Source organism: Eptatretus burgeri, chromosome 9 (assembly GCF_056783735.1).
Source record: "Eptatretus burgeri isolate ZD-2024b chromosome 9, Ebu_testis_v1, whole genome shotgun sequence".
In the NCBI taxonomy this organism is placed as follows: Eukaryota; Metazoa; Chordata; class Myxini; order Myxiniformes; family Myxinidae; genus Eptatretus; species Eptatretus burgeri.
The window spans coordinates 1000698-1017850 of NC_140969.1; the positions used below are offsets into that span (position 1 = coordinate 1000698).

The 17153-nt window shown below is 41.6% G+C and overlaps 2 protein-coding genes across 4 annotated transcripts in view; one reads left to right on the top strand and one right to left on the bottom strand.

Annotated features, from left to right (window-relative positions):
• The window catches only part of LOC147019407 (uncharacterized), a 520827-nt gene that overhangs the window by 4866 nt on the left and 498808 nt on the right, over positions 1–17153 (top strand). The window lies entirely within an intron of this gene.
• The window catches only part of MIB1 (MIB E3 ubiquitin protein ligase 1), a 231431-nt gene continuing 214566 nt past the window's right edge, over positions 289–17153 (bottom strand). For both annotated transcript variants that reach the window (XM_085893862.1, XM_085893861.1), the window contains exons 17-21: positions 15868–16060; positions 14388–14466; positions 13934–14044; positions 2699–2802; positions 289–2037 (exon numbers count right to left, since the gene is read on the bottom strand). In XM_085893862.1, coding sequence (XP_085749988.1) covers positions 1897–2037; positions 2699–2802; positions 13934–14044; positions 14388–14466; positions 15868–16060 — 628 coding nt within the window. In that variant the 3' untranslated portion in view covers positions 289–1896. The remainder of the gene's footprint in view (positions 2038–2698; positions 2803–13933; positions 14045–14387; positions 14467–15867; positions 16061–17153) is intronic.

A 17153-nucleotide genomic window follows, 5' to 3' on the forward strand; every position in this document is an offset into this window, starting at 1 on the left:
TTAATCCATATTCCTCACTCCTTACTTTCACTTCATTTACAATTTCCTGCTGTGTCTTGTCTGACTCTGCCATCAATACAGTGTCATCTGTGTATGTATCTCAAGTTGTTAAATTCAATCCACCAATATTGCAACCCAGTAGATCTTCTATGTCTCTGAAGATAGCCTCAGTGTACAGGTTAAAAGGTTTTGGGGATGTAACATCCCTGGGGCACTCCTCTTTTGATTGGGAAGCTATCTGACAAACCATTATCAAGTCTCAACACTGCTGATCGATTACAGTACAGGTTCTGAATTATCCTTTTATCATTTCTTTTAATTTCCAGTTTGTCCAAACACTCCATTATTTTCTGATGGTAAACTCTATCAAATGCCTTCTCAGAATCTATAAAGCACACGTGCACAGATTTTTGAACTTCTAGGTATTTTTCAATGACTTGTCTCAGGTTAAAGACGCCCTCTCTTGTTCCTTGTTTTATTTTTTATTTTTTTTGGATGTAAATACTGACTGGCTGGCCAACATAAATCTATCCTGACAGCTTGGTTTAATGTACATCCGAGGGACGGCAGACACATTGATTAATCACTCTGCCTATGAAACACCAGGATGACACTTTATAGCTGGGTCGGGATTCAAACCCAGGCTAGACGGTGTAGTGTGCATATCTCGAAGCCCTTTTGATGCACACCTAAATCTCATGCACACAAACGGATGGGTTAAGGAAACTTGCACGTTGTTGGGATGCATAATGGCCAAACAACAGTCCCTACAATGTGGTATCATCCATTAATGGCTTGATCCTAGCGGAAGGGTAGATAGAGAAAATTTATACCAACACAGCATAACTGATACAGAAGCATTTTAAATGAAGGTCAGTATCACAAATAGGTGAGAATCTTCTGTTACAAAGTTGCTAAAGTTTCCCCAAAACAAATAACCAGGCATTTTCCATTTAATGTCCAAGTAAAACACTTTATCTACATCACTAACAGATGCATTTACATAACATATATCAAGGTACTACAGAGCTCGACCATCATATCAAACCCCACCCACTCCACTTCAAACCCCACCCACTCCACTTCAAACCCCACCCACTCCACTTCAAACCCCACCCACTCCACCATCATTTAAAACCCCACCCATTCCACCCATCACCACTTCAAACCCCACCCACTCCACTTCAAACCCCACCCACTCCACCATCATTTAAACCCCACCCATTCCACCCACTCCACCCATCACCACTTCAAACCCCGCCCACTCCACCTCCACTTCAAACCCCGCCCACTCCACCGTCACTTCAAACCCCACCCACTCAACCGCCACTTCAAACCCCATCCACTCCACTTCAGATCCCGCCCACTCCACCGCCATTTCAAACCCCACCCACTCCACCCCCGTTTGAAACCCCACCCACTGCACCACCATTTGCAACCCTACCCACTGCACCACCATATCAGACCCCCACCCACTGCACCACCATATCAGACCCCCACCCACTCCACTTCAAACCCCACCCACTCCACTTCAAACCTCACCCACTCCACCATAATTTCAAACCCCACCCATCGCCACTTCAAACCCCGCCCACTCCACCGCCACTTCAAACCCCACCCACTCCACCACCATTTCAGACCACACCCACAGACCCCCACCCACTGCACCACCATTTCAAACCCTGCCCACTCTACCACCATTTGAAACCCTGCCCACTCTACCACCATTTGAAACCCCACCCACTCCACCACCATTTCAAATCACACCCATTTCACCAATCCCACCTGGTTAAATCCGAAAGGGTTAATGGCAGGAATGCAGCCAGGCAGAGCAAGTCCAAAATGTGCTTCAAAGTTCCCTCAACCACATGGTTTTAGAGAGTACGTTGCACGTTCTCAATACAGCAGCACGCGTCGCTCAATAGACTTGCGGCATATTGGACACTCGCTCATACGATCTCCACACAGCTGGCAAGTGCCGTGTCCGCAAAGGAAAATCATGTTTTTCAGCCGGTCCAAACAAACCGGGCACATCGTCTGTGGGGCGGTGCAGGGATGGTGCAATGCAAAAACAAGGTGGTGACTTCGATGGGTGTTGCAGCTACAGCACGGAACTCTCACCATAATTTGGAAAAAGGCGATCAATGCAAAGGCCAATATTGTAGCTCCTTGGGATGGAGCTTTTTGTGATGTTCAGTTTGTTTTCATTTTGAACTTGTCCTGACCTTTTTATGATCTTGATGCATCTATGATAGGACATGCCCTCTAACCCTCAAGCTCTTCTGAATATCAGGGCAGGATGAGAATCACAAGTACTTTGATTATCGTGCATTGTGAGTAAGAATGCTGTACTGCATAACGAGTGCACATGTGACTGATTAAATTCGGGGTTGTCGTTGCATCATCACCAGGGAGTGGCTCCTCTGCCTGTGATCCAGTGAAATTTGGAATGTAGCCAGGATACCAATGCACAATAAAAGGATCTTATGTATCAATAAAACCATGAAGTTCCTTAATGGTTATGGCCTCATTCATCTGCACATTCCTTTTTTAAAATCAGTACATTTCCAACCCCCCCCCCCGTCCTACCCACCCCCTCCCATCCCCCGCCTCCAATCGCAGTCATTGCAAAGAGAATTTTCACCTCTTTTAAAATCTCCACCGGACAAATAAAAACGCCGGACAACCCACTACGTACTTGCTCCTTTATGTCTTGAAGCTGTTGCTGCAGTTTCTGGATGTCTGCGTTCATGTTGGTGTTGTCTTTGTCCCGCTGCAGTGGCTGCAAGCTCCCCATGTGACCTGTGGGTTGGACAATGCAATCCAGCATGTGTAGCGGGGCTCGGGCCCCGTAAGAAACGGTTTTAAATTAGAAGAGCACTCGGTAGAGCGCATAACTTCCACCACATAATGCCTGATCCACAAGAACGTATCAAACCAAATACATTTTTGAGATGTGATGCTATATATCAGTTTGGCCCCATCTCTCGATGGTGAAGAATCACTTCAGTTCTAGTATCTCGATCCGGATCTTCACCACAATCAGATCAATTCAACTTTGTCACACACACCCATCATGCCCACTCAAACCCATCCAGGCACAGCCAAGTGAGCCTTATTCAAAAAATTTTTTTTAAAAGAACCCACATCAAAAATTTAAATAATTCTGGCTGCCAGACCATGCGACTGATCAAGTTGAAATTTAAAACATGTATTTCTCATCACAACTAGATCATAAATGTGAAGTTCCATGTCGATGGATTAAAGGGTTTCAGAAAAAAACATTATTAAATATTTTTCTTCACTCCAATATGGCTGCCAAACCATGTGACCTATCAATTATTACCTCTGCCACCGAAGGTGAAGGATGTTTTCACCCCTTTCTGTCTGTCTGTTTGTTTGTCTGTGCAGGATATCTCAAAAAGTTGTGGATGGATCTGGATGAAATTTTGTGGACAGGTTGGGTGAGTGACAAGGACGAACTGGTTAGATTTTGGTGAAGATCAGAATCCAGATCTGAAGACGAGAATTATTTAATTTTTTCAGTGATTCTTCACCATTGAGAGATCGGATCAAAAATGATGTAGTTATGTATAGCATGATATTTCAAAAAATGTAATGGGCCCGATATGTTCTCGTGGATCAGGCATTACGTGGCGGAGGTGTGCGCTCTACTGAGTGCCCTTCTAGTTCCCCAACAAACTTGTACACCCATGGCTTGGGGAACATTTGTGTGAAGTTTCCCCTCGATTTGTCCATCCATTCTGGAGAAGATTTTTATCGGTTTTAGTGTAAATCTGCCAAAACATGTGACCGATGATGTCATATGTGTGAACCTTTTGTTCCTCAGGGTTAGGCAGTCATACCTGTAAAGTTTCGCCTCGATCTGTTCAGCAATTTCAGAGAAGGTGTTTGAAGGTTGTTTTTTTTAAACAATATGGCTACCAAATCACGTGACCGATAAAAGTCATCAAATTGTTGTCTGTGGACCATTTTATCCCCAGATGACCCTCAAAAATTTTTGTACTGATCATATGTAGCATTCTACATATGCAATTTTGACGTCATAACGAAAGCACCTATGACGTCATCAAAACTTCACATTCCTCATGAGGAGTACTTGCCGTATGCCAAGTTTCAACTTTTTCCTTGGTGCGGTTTCAGACAGGCAGAGGTCCAAAGTTTATCCGTTTGTCCAACATGGCTGCCACACCACGTGACCTATGATGTCATAATTATCATTAAAACATTCTATATGAGTAGTTGCACCAATGGTGAAAATTGTCTCAATCCGACAAGCAGTTGTGGAGAAAAACACGACAGTTCTGTGAGGACAGACAAACACACAAACAAACTTGAAGGGCACTTGGTAGAGGGCACACCTCCACCACGTAATGCCTGATCCACGAGAACATTTTGGGCCCAATGCATTTTTGAAATATTGTATCGGTTTTGGCCCTATCTCTCAATGGTGAAGAATCACTTTAGGAATAAAATAATTCTCGTATCCAGATCCGAATCTTCACCAAAATCGAATCAATTTGTCGTGGTCACACACAATATGTCCACCAAGTTTCATCCGAATCCGTTCACAACTTTTGGAGGTATCGTGCTATATATTAGTTTAGCCCAATCTTTCAATGGTGAAGAATCACTTCATTCTCGTAGTTGGATCCGGACATGGATCTTCACCAAAATCGAATCAGTTTTGTCCTTGTCATACACCCAAACTGTCCACAAAATTTCATCTGAATCCGTCCATAACTTTTTGTGATATCCTGCATACAAACAAAAAGACAGACAGACGGGTGAAACCATAACCTTCTACTTTCGGTGGCGAAGGGAACAAGACAAAGAGCATTAAGAGATTGCAGACCCTCGCCAGGACTTCTTTTGTGTAGTTTTATCGTGTATTTTGTGTGGTGTTTGTGTACTGGTGTTACGTAATTAATAATATACATAACTCGATATGCCACTTTAAAATTGCTGGCAGTGATGGTTGGATTCCAAGACATCCCACTTTGATCGGACACTTGACCCTGACCCATGACGTTTATTAAATTATTATTCAGTTTAATTCAGAATATAAATAAATTAAATTAAAATCAAATGGACGACCAAGTACTGTCGGGAAGATCAAATAATGTAGGGAAGACCAAGTACTGTAGGTACAGCACTGCATTGGAGTTATTAGAAGGAACCAAACAAGCAAAAACCAAACAAAAAAATATATATATGAAGTCTTCAGGACCAACCTGGATAGGATTTGGTTTTCAGATGCTGCAACTCTACCCTCAAACCCATCCAGGTGCAACCAGGTGAACCTTATTCAAACAAACAAACAAAAAAATCAACAAGAAAAAGAGCAATCGGAGATTGCAAACCCTTGCCAGGACTTCTTTTGAGTGTATTTTTATAGTTTTTATGGTAAATCCAATATGGCTGCCAAACCATGTGACCTATGACGTCACATGTGTGACCCTTTTGTTCCTCATGGATAGGTGGTCATATATGTAAAGTTTCACTTTGATCTTTTCAGCCATTGCAGAGGTTATTTTTTAAAAAAACAAAAAACAATCTGGCTGCCGAATCACATGACCGATGACATGATTTTTTTTTTTCTGTGGACCATTTTATCCCTCGATGAACCTCAAAAATCTTCATACTGATTGTATGTGGCGTTCTACATATGCAATGATGACATCATAATGAGGGCACCTATGATGTCAAAAAAAAAAATTCACACATTCCCCATGAAGAGTACTTGCTATGTACCAAGTTTCAATTTTTTCCTTGATGCAGTTTCAGAGATACAGAGGTCCAAAGTTTTTCCATTTCTCCAATATGGCTGCCACACCACGTGACCTATGACATCATAATTATTAAAACATTCTACATGTGTAATGAAACCTATCGTGAAAATTTCGTCTCAATCTGACAAGCAGTTGTGGAGAAAAACACGAAAGTTCTGTGTGGGCAAACAGACCTAAATGCAACACCAATGACATCATACAAAAAAATCACATATTCCCCATGAGGAGTACTTGTCGTGTGCCAAGTTTCAATTTTTACCATGGTGCGGTTTCAAAGATACAGAGATTCAAAGTTTTTCCTTTTTTCCAACATGGCTGCCACACCACATGTCTTGTGATGTCATAATCATCAAAACATTCTACATGAGTAGTCGCTCCAATGGTGAAAATTTTGTGTCAATCCGACAAGTGTTTCGAGAGAAACACCATACTCACGTTCTGTGTGGACAGACAAACGGACACAACTGACGAGGGTAATAATACAAAAAGATTGACGATTTTAGGCGACCTTGACCTTTTTACATCAAAAGCAAGAGGCTTCATTGATCCAATATGCAAACCCTGCTCAAATTTCAAGTAAATTGGACAAAATTGATGATGTTATGCAGCCTTGACCTTTGCATTTTTGATCAAAAAAACAATCAGCTTCTAGCTTTTGATTGGTGAACCAATCCAGTGACGCAATATGCAAATTCTTAAATTTTAAGTCAACTGGATGAAAATTGATGATTTTGTGACATTGACCTTTAACGTATTGACCAAATTATTAATTTGTCTTCTCCATATTCTCATAATAGAGCTTTGTTGATAATTTGATGATAAAAGCTCAAATGGTAGAAAAGTTACGGCCAGGACAGACATTGCAAATCCAAGTCTCACGCTGGCACGGGGGAACGGGCTCGCAATTGGCGTCAGGCTTTTGATTGGTGAATCAATTATGTGACCCAATATGCAAAATCTTAAAATTTTAGGTCAATTGGATGAAAATTGACAATTATATCTGATGTTGACCTTTCTCCTTTTGACCAAATTATTAATTTGTCTTCTCCATATTCTCATAATAAAGCTTTGTTGAAAATTTGATGACAAAAGCTCAAATGGTAAAAAAAATAAAAATAACTTATGACCTGGACAGACAGACAGACACCACTGCATGGGGGACAGGGCTAATTATCTACTATATCAACAAAACTTGAGACTATATCTATCGGCTGGTTTAAGGATCAAGAAAATTCATGGGATTTTAAAGTTCAATCAAAGTCATTAGTTGAGAAAAATAGATTGATGACAATACCAGGATGCGAACGGTTGCTCGCACTGATTTTGAGAAAGACTTCTATAAGCTAATGAATAATGAATAATGCTGTATTTGGTAAGATGATGGAAAATGTAAGAAATAGGCAAAACATAAGATTTACTACATCTTCGGAACAGACAAAAAATTTAATAAACCCAGCTTTAAATGTGTGGAAATCTTTTTAGAGAACTTTAATGCTATTCACATGGAGAAGGAAAGCACCGCGATGGATAAACCCATTTTAATAGGAACTTCAATACTTGACTTGTCAAAGTCACTCACGCATGACGATTTCTTTAAGAACTTAAAGAAGAAATACGATGAAAGAGATGATCTCTATTTGGAAACAGACAGTTTTATATTGGAAATTAAAACCAGACATTTATGAGGATATGAAAGCAAAGCAACATTTATGACACAAGCAATTATAAAAATGAGAGGAGTCTATTCTCGACAAAAAAAAAGTAATTGGAAAAATTTAAAGATGACTTGGGTGGAGCAATCATGAGTAAATTTGTAGGAGTGAGGGCGAAGGCTTATGTTTATAAATATGATTCTTCAAAGGTTGGTGCTTGTAGTTGTGATAATAATTGAAAGGGATAAAGAAGAATGTAATCAAAGACTATAAATTTTGATTATTATTATAACTTTAGTTTTCAAGAAAGAAGAGTACTGTATGGAAAAATTCAGACTCCAAGAATTTATAATCATCAACTGTACTCTGAACAAGTGAATGAAAAGGCTCTGGATGTGCATGATGATGATAAAAGATACATTTTAGAAAACGGAATTGATGCCCTTCCTTCCTTATTGACATGTGTCAAGATTTACAATAAGTGTGAAGAAAAAGAAAAAAAAATGGGTTGGGGGTATTTTAGCGGACTACCGACGTCCTTATTTTTACTGGTATATAAATGATTTGAACCAAGCAATAACCAGACAGAGGAGTGCAAACAAGTAAAAAAGATATAAAATGTCACAGCCCCCATTGTTTTAGTAATTTTACTGTACAGAGTTTAAGGGCTGGCCCATATTTATGTACAACTAAAATGGCCACGTCTACCATCTTTGATCAGATCACAAAACAAAAAGTGAGATGCACGTGTATGCCATCATGTACTGTGCTTGTGCCAAGTTTGAACAAAATCGGACCATGCATGTCTGAGAAATGGTTGGAGACACATTTAAGTAACAAAATGGCCACCAGACGGCCATCTTGGACCTCATCTCGAAAAAAAAAAAGTGACGTGTGTATATAAGGCATCATTCATGATCTGTGCAGCAAGTTTGAACAACATCGGTAAATGCTTGTCTGAGAAATGGTTGAGGACGTGTTCAACATCAGGAGGTTTTTTTTTTAATCTCCAACTAAAATGGCTGCCAGTCTTGGATGCGATGTCAAAAAAAGTGATGCGCCTATGTAAGCCATCATTCATTATCTGTGTGCCAAGTTTAAACATCGGTAAATGCATGTCTGCATGTCCGAGAAATGGTTGAGATGTTTGACACTTTTTTTTAACGAAAATGGCCACCAATCAACCTTCTTGGATCTGATCACAGAAAAAAAAACGACAAGCTTATGTAAGCCATCATTCTTTATCTGTGTGCTAAGTTTGAACAACATCGGTAAACGCATGGCTGAGAAATGGTTGACGTGTTCGACACTGGGGGGGGGGTTGTCAACCAAAATAGCTGCCAGTCGGCCATCTTGGATCTAATGTCGAAAAAAATGGCGCACATATGAAAACCATCACGTGTTGTCTTTATGCCAAGTAAATCAGTCAGTCCATACATGTCCGAGATATGGTTGCGGACGCACACACGTACACATGCACGGACACAAAAATCAAGACCAATAACATAAGCTCCTGTTTTGGACTAAGTCCAACGGGGGATGAAAAAAAAAAACACAACCTTGGTATTTAAATGGAAATACATACCGAATATGAAAAATATCAAATAAACCTTGCTGAAGAAGTAACCGAAACAAAAGTAAATAAAACAAATCAGCGAATAAATTTAAATACAAATTTAAATTTGGATGGACAAAATATAAGCACGCTTGAATGGACAGAAAACTTTGATGGTTGCCAAATAATCAACGGAAAAATAATTGACAACAAATCTCAGAATGACATGTGTCTCAGGAGGAGCTCAGACCAGTGTTGCAAGAGGTTTATCATTTCTTCTCTGCTCAACAAAGATGTTCAACTCAAGAAACAAACCCGAACGTAATATTGATGAACATTGTCAATGGTGATGAAAGCCGTATGAGAGAATAAAACACTTCGATAAAGTACAAAACAATCAAACATTTATAGGCTCTCCCTTTGGAGTTCAATGACCAGAGAGACCATAGGTCCTTATAATTAATTAATGTAAAGATGGTAAGACATGTGAAGATGATAAGATGATACAATGTCAATAAAATGGGAAAAAAAGTCAAAACTCCACTGGGAGCATACACTGACGGGAAGTCTTCAGACAAACATCCCCCCCATTGAAGAGTGTTTTGGCCCTTGACTTCTTTCCACTCGGGGGTGGGCCACGCTTCAAAAAAGGAATGAGCCATGTTCTAATCAAGTCAAGAAAGCTTGGTTATCAGACAGGTGTTTTCCTGATGACCAGTCAGTCTTCTCTTTTAAACCAGAGCCATGCTGTCACCTTCAGCAACCAATGACTACTCCTTCAAAATTTGCATTCTGTCTCTACTTGTCGGGCTGAGATTTTTTTTACAATGGAATAAGCTGACTGACCAAGTAATCCTCTTACTCCAATTTCCACATTCAAGAAGTCAGCAGCATATCCTTCTTCGTGCATCTTGGTCATTAGCCACTCATATTTAGCTCTTTTAACTTCACCAGCTTCCGACATCCGAGACTCAGATGGTACCGTTATACTCAATCATTACGATGCACCTGCTCGACTCTGGTCGAAGGACAATACCTGCTCTTTGACTCGTCTCAGCGATAATCCCAGGAAATTTATTCATGCCGGGTCGATCAGCACACATCTTTCAATAATTCACATCACGGAACACTGTCCGACGAGGTTGATCTTTGTGGATGCTTTTATTTTCCATTGTTTTCTTTGAAAAACCTGCTTTAACGAAATTGCAGTAATTCACATTTTCCTTGACTGGGATAGGAGTGTAATTGTGGGTACATTTTACTCAATCTATGGCTCTTGTGATACATTTGAGCACCTCATTATGCCTCCAAGTATAACGACCTTTTGCTCGGGCAAACTTACATGCAGACAGAATATGCTCCAACGTTTCATAGCCACCACAAAGTTTACATTGAGCGTCACAATTTACTTCCCAACGAACGAGATTGGCCCCTGTGGGTAGTTGATTGTAAATGGACCGATTGAGGAAACTAATTCACAGAGGTGACATGTGTCACAAGTCATTCCTTGTTCGGGACCTTTTTGTAAACAGTCCTCGCAGGTTGTCCACTTGCCCCTGCTGGCTCAATTGGACAGCCTGAAAGAGCCATTTGTAGTTTCCTTGTTTAAGAACTTCCTCAAGCGTTAAGTTCGTTCGTTGACGGTTACTTGCTTTTGACCACCAAACACACACAGACAGACTCGATCAGTCCCAGACATTCCCGATCAGCTTGAACAGCTTTGATAATCTCTCTTGTCTTCAGGGAGTTTCGAGAGCTTTCGACTGCGTTGTGGGCACTCCATTTATAGCCGGTTATTATTCTCTGTTGTGCTTTACGGATGAATTCATCCCAAGAACATTTACCCACCTTAAATTCCTCTGTCAAGGATTTTATTGGGAGTACTACCATCGCCTTCTTGAAGTGCAACACATGTGTTGCTAATCCTGGAGGAAGCCCAAGCCATTTTCAAGTATGTTGATTAAACTTCTTCTCAAGGGTCTCAACAGTTGACAAGGTGAACTCATACATTGGAAATGGCCACAACAATTTGGGGATCAACATAAATTGTGTCCACACTTTGAATCTATCTTGCAACCATGTCTTGTCTATTAGAGCTATGGGGAGAAATAGGGTGTGGATGGTCAGAAAGCTTTTCACATCAGCTTCAGATGCCAAGCTGATAAGATGCTAAGAAGGGGAGGAATAGGGCTAATATTTTGGGACGATGGTCAAATGGTCTTTTCCACCCCCCTCCCACCCCCTCCCCTCCCCCCACCCACCCCTGCCATTCACTTACATGTAAAATTGGGAGGAGGGAGAAGGGGAGGATGGTCAGAAACTTTTCCCTTTGGGAGGGAGTATGTCCCACATCTATCACTTTCTTCCTACGTACTCACAGATGATAAATTATTGGCAGATAACGAATTATATAATGAAAAATCATTTGGATTATCAGACTTGATGTCATGTGGAAGAAAATATAACAATATAATCATGATGTCCTGGTATACGTAACTTATCAAAATTCTGGTGAAACATTTATAAAACCAGGCACAACAAACATCCCACCCATTTATCACAAATATGCATTTTTCACTATAGGAATGGGTAGGATTATAAGCGACAAATAGAATAAGGTTCACTATAAGCTTAGTTTGAAGTAAATCAGATCATTTTTGACGAAGTTATGAGCGAAAAACGATTTTGATCTTTTCGTGACCTTGACCTTGACCTTTGATCCAATTGGACCCAAAAGTTGATGGGGTCGTCCAAGGTTCGTTGCCCACCTGTGGATTAAATTTGATAGTGTTTGCTAAAGCCGTTTTGCCGTAAAGTTGCTAACAGACAAACAAACCGGACGATTACAATATCCCGCTCCCTCCCTCCGGGGGGCGGGATAATGAGAAGAAAAAAAACAACTTGCTTTTGTGGCACTCTCAAAAGAAAACCTTTGTATTTCTATTCTGTTTAATATTATTTTTATATATCTACACTAAACAGTTCTGCTGCATCCCCTGATGCCCTGGTATGTGTAACATACCTCAATTGTGAAGAAAAATGTTTAGAAATGAGATGTTGGAGGTGATGCGGTGACAGCGTGGGAAGAGTGGGTGCATCAGCCGATCAGCTGATTGCAATGAGGTTAATGATCAACCAATTAGCTGATTGTAATGAGGATAATGATCAACCAGTCAGCTGATTGTAATGAGGATAATGATCAACCGATCAGCTGATTGTAATGAGGATAATGATCAACCAGTCAACTGATTGTAATGAGGATAATGATCAACCGATCAGCTGATTGTAATGAGGATAATGATCAACCGATCAGCTGATTGTAATGAGGATAACGATCAACCGATCAGCTGATTGTAATGAGGATAATGATCAACCAGTCAGCTGATTGTAATGAGGATAATGATCAACCGATCAGCTGATTGTAAAGAGGATAATGATCAACCGATCAGCTGATTGCAATGAGGATAATGATCAACCGATCAGCTGATTGTAATGAGGATAATGATCAACCAGTCAGCTGATTGTAATGAGGATAATGATCAACCGATCAGCTGATTATAATGATGCCAATGATCAACCCATCAGCTGATTATAATGAGGCCAATGATCAACCCATCAGCTGATTATAATGAGGATAATGATCAACCCATCAGCTGATTGTAATGAGGATAATGATCAACCGATCAGCTGATTATAATGAGGCCAATGATCAACCCATCAGCTGATTGTAATGAGGATAATAATCAACTGATCAGCTTATTGTGAAAAGGCTGATGATCAACCAATCAGCTGATTGTAATGGCACCACTGTTTCACAATCATGCTGCAAGAGGGCAGCACATATGGGTTTCGGGAAGTCATTTTAAAAATTGCAGCAAAATACTGTGTTTAACTGGAAAGAAACAATTTTGGCACACAGAGATAACTCGCTTATCATTATATCAGCATATGAATCAAAAGAACGATATAAAAAAATCCAAAAACACACACACCGTTCTTCCTCGAGGTTTCAATCCATTCAGCCAAGAACCTCTCCAAACGACGGATCCACAACCTTGGCCATGGATACACATCAGTAGATTACCTACATCAATAGATCCACAACTTCAGTTGCATCCAGTCAGTCAACCCATCAATGCTACATATCTATCGAACTATATATAACTCTCTATCTTTCTCGATCACACCACACACACATACACACACACACACACACACACACACACACACACACACACACACACACACACACACACACACACACACACACACACACACACACACACACACACTTTCTCAAAATGAGGACGAGAAGCACAAGGCCTGTTGGTCTCGCATCCTAGACAGGTCTTAGCCCTGCTGATTTTACTGTCTCTCCTACAGGCCAACTCCCTTTGCCCTCTCTTTGCCCTCCGACCCAGCAGCTCGTGGATGCACGCGTTCTTCTGCCACCTGATTACACTCACACAATCCAGGCTGACTGCACACCTCCACTTGTTCCTTTTTCCCCTTATGGAACTGCCTTTCTGAAGATGTCCCATCCCACTCATCCCACCAGGGATGCGAGTTGGCAGTGCACAACTATCTTGTCTTTTCCCCGATTTACCACCCAATATATTTTCTATCGTAATTGACACTCCTGAACCCAACCCTCTTCCCTCCAGGTTTCTGTTTCATCCCCTCTCTCTTTTCCTGTTTATCCATTCCCTTGCTTATTGTGTCGAGCCATTGTCCAGCCATCAGTTTATTTCCCGTTGAACTCTCCCTCTCCTTTCTCTTTTACAAGCCCAGAATATGTATCAAAACCAAGGCATCGCATGTCCGTAGATATTCGTGGAGAAAAGATAGACGGAGCCTGGGTAGGTTGGTGAATATCCCTATGGACCTAGCGCAATGACATGACCATTACTAACCATACGGATCCTCGTCGAGACTGTCCTTCATCCTGCAGCACGTGGAGAACGAGACACGCTGCTCGACCGTAGTTCGACACTGCACACATCTCTTCATCAAGCTGGCACAATCTGTCAAGGGAAACAGAGGCTCTTAAGTTTAAATGGCGAATGTGCACAAAGGGAAATTCATTTTGCTTTCACCATTGTTCTGAATCTCCAATTGTTGAGATAAAGTTAAACTTTGAAACCGAGAAGATGTATAAAGAAGAGTTGAATGGTGTTAAGATGACGACAAATAGAACAATCCAAATAGATAAAAACATGCAGACACCCTCCTCCAGGTTGGAACAAAGTGGAGAAGCTCTCATGGTGTGTGTGTGTGTGTGTGTGTGTGTGTGTGTGTGTGTGTGTGTGTGTGTGTGTGTGTGTGTGTGTGTGTGTGTGTGTGTGTGCGCGCTCCATGATCTCTTACTTTCACAGGCGCACATGTGGCCACACGGCTGAAAAAGGACGGCTGCCCTTTTATCCGAACAAACGACACATTCTTCAATCTGATGGGCAGAGGACAATGGCAAACAACATAGTTGGGCGGAGGGGTATCACAGATGAGGCAACTTCAGAGAACATGGCAGAAGCAATAAGGTATGCCACAAAGCCGGTGAAATACGATGAACAAGGGTTCCGGCGGTCACAAAAACAAACAAGCTTCTGGGACTCACTATCTGCCATGACCTTTCCTGGGAAAGCCACATTTCAAACCTCGCCTCCAAAGCCAGTCGCCGACTGGGAATCCTCCGTCGTGCAAAGTCCTTCTTCGGCCCACTTGTGCTCCTGACCACTTACAAAGCTTTTGTCCGCAGCCTGATGGAGTACTGCTCTCCCCTCTGGGCTGGTGCTCCTGCCTCTCACCTTTCTCAGCTTCACGCTGTGGAAACCAGGGCATTTCGGATCATTGGCATCTCCCGCAATGAGGCTGAGTCTTTGGGCCTCTCACTCAATCAACGCAGGTTGGTCGGTGGTCTTTCTGTCTTCTACCGTCTCCTCTTCAGCCTCGCCCCCCCCCCAGCTCTCTCTGCGATTTGTCCCCACCACATTTCCGCAGGGCGCTCAAGGTCCGCCAACAACCCCCTTCTGGTAAAACTACCAAAATCACGAATCACTGCTCAACTTCACTCTTTCATTCCTCTTTTTTCCTGCCTTTGGAATAAACTCCCTCACTCTATTCATTCCCATTCTTCCCTCCAGGCCTTCAAAACAGCTGTTCACCACCACCTCTTATCTTCCCCCATCCAAATCCTCGATCTTTTCTACCCCCGATAATCCACCCAAGCCCACCTCCTTCAAATTCCCTGCTTTCCTTCCTGAAAGTCCCTGTAATGTCCATCTTCTATTCCCCATGTTCTTCACCCCATCCCTCTCCCTTCCACCGATCTCCGAATGTCTCTGTTCCCCACTGTTTTGTCCTTCCCACTCCCTCCCCTCTTATCTCATGCCCCCCTTGCTGTGCGTTGTGTTAGCTCTCACACGAGCCTCGACAAGGTGTACAAAAAAAACTCAAATCCGCTCTCCAAATCGCTGTCGGCAAAACTGATGACAGCAGATCAACACAACCGGACCATCATCTGTCCTTTTAGCTATCTCATGTCCTCCCTCCCAATTGCTTCACCTGCCTCCCGCAAACCATCCTGCAAAATTCATCTTGAACTACACTGAAACGATCTGATCTCTGTGTGCGCACAACACATTTGGCCTGAATCGCCATTCACAAAAAGGAATCCATTCAATTTAAAATGAAAACATGGAGCAGATCATACTGCTCCATATTTTCTCCATGAAAACAGGTGAAGGCTCAAAACGTAGATTTAGATTTGATCTGAAACGCACATTAGAATGAGCAATTTTTGACGGTAATGGCGGCTTCGTGTTGAGCAGACGAGTACAAGTTTGCATACCTTCGTACGAGACTGTACCGGCTCCTTGCACACAAGACACTTCTTCACACGCGGGGAGCACAAAGAACAGGTGGCCACGTGTCCACACGGACCAAACAGGGTATCACGTTTCGTGTCTGAGCACACCATGCACTCCTTCAGCGAATCAGACTCGCTCACTCCTGTTGATGGACTCCGAAGGGTCGCCTGAGGACTGAGGAGAGGAAATCAACAGTAAATATCAACAAAATGTTTATCTTTTTGTTCACCAATGACACAAAGTGCAGCCACAGAAAGAATGAACGATTTAACATTTTACTCGATATGGTGACGTCAAATGTAATCACAAAATATTCACAACAAAATTAGTTCCTGTTTTTACTTGAAGATAACTGTGCTGCAACCAGCAGGGTTTATTTTCACCATCCAATGGAGATAACGAGTGATCAAGGTTAACTTATCACCTCAAGGAGATTACAAGATGCAGTGTGAAACTGTGGCATCACACGGTAATCACTAAACAAAGGTAAATCACCACACGGTAATCATTAAACAAAGGGAAATCACCACACGGTAATCATTAAACAAAGGGTAATCACCACACGGTAATCACTAAACAAAGGTAAATCACCACACGGTAATCACTAAACAAAGGGAAATCACCACACGGTGATCATTAAACAAAGGGAAATCACCACACGGTAATCACTAAACAAAGGTAAATCACCACACGGTAATCATTAAACAAAGGGAAATCACCACACGGTAATCATTAAACAAAGGGTAATCACCACACGGTAATCACTAAACAAAGGTAAATCACCACACGGTAATCACTAAACAAAGGTAAATCACCACACGGTGATCATTAAACAAAGGTAAATCACCACACGGTAATCACTAAACAAAGGTAAATCACCACACGGTAATCACTAAACAAAGGTAAATCACCACACGGTGATCATTAAACAAAGGGAAATCACCACACGGTAATCATTAAACAAAGGTAAATCACCACACGGTGATCATTAAACAAAGGGAAATCACCACACGGTAATCACTAAACAACGGTAAATCACCACACGGTGATCATTAAACAAAGGGAAATCACCACACGGTAATCACCAAACAAAGGTAAATCACCACACGGTAATCACTAAACAAAGGTAAATCACCACACGGTAATCACTAAACAAAGGTAAATCACCACACGGTAATCATTAAACAAAGGGAAATCACCACACGGTAATCATTAAACAAAGGGAAATCACCACACGGTAATCACTAAACAAAGGTAAATCACCACA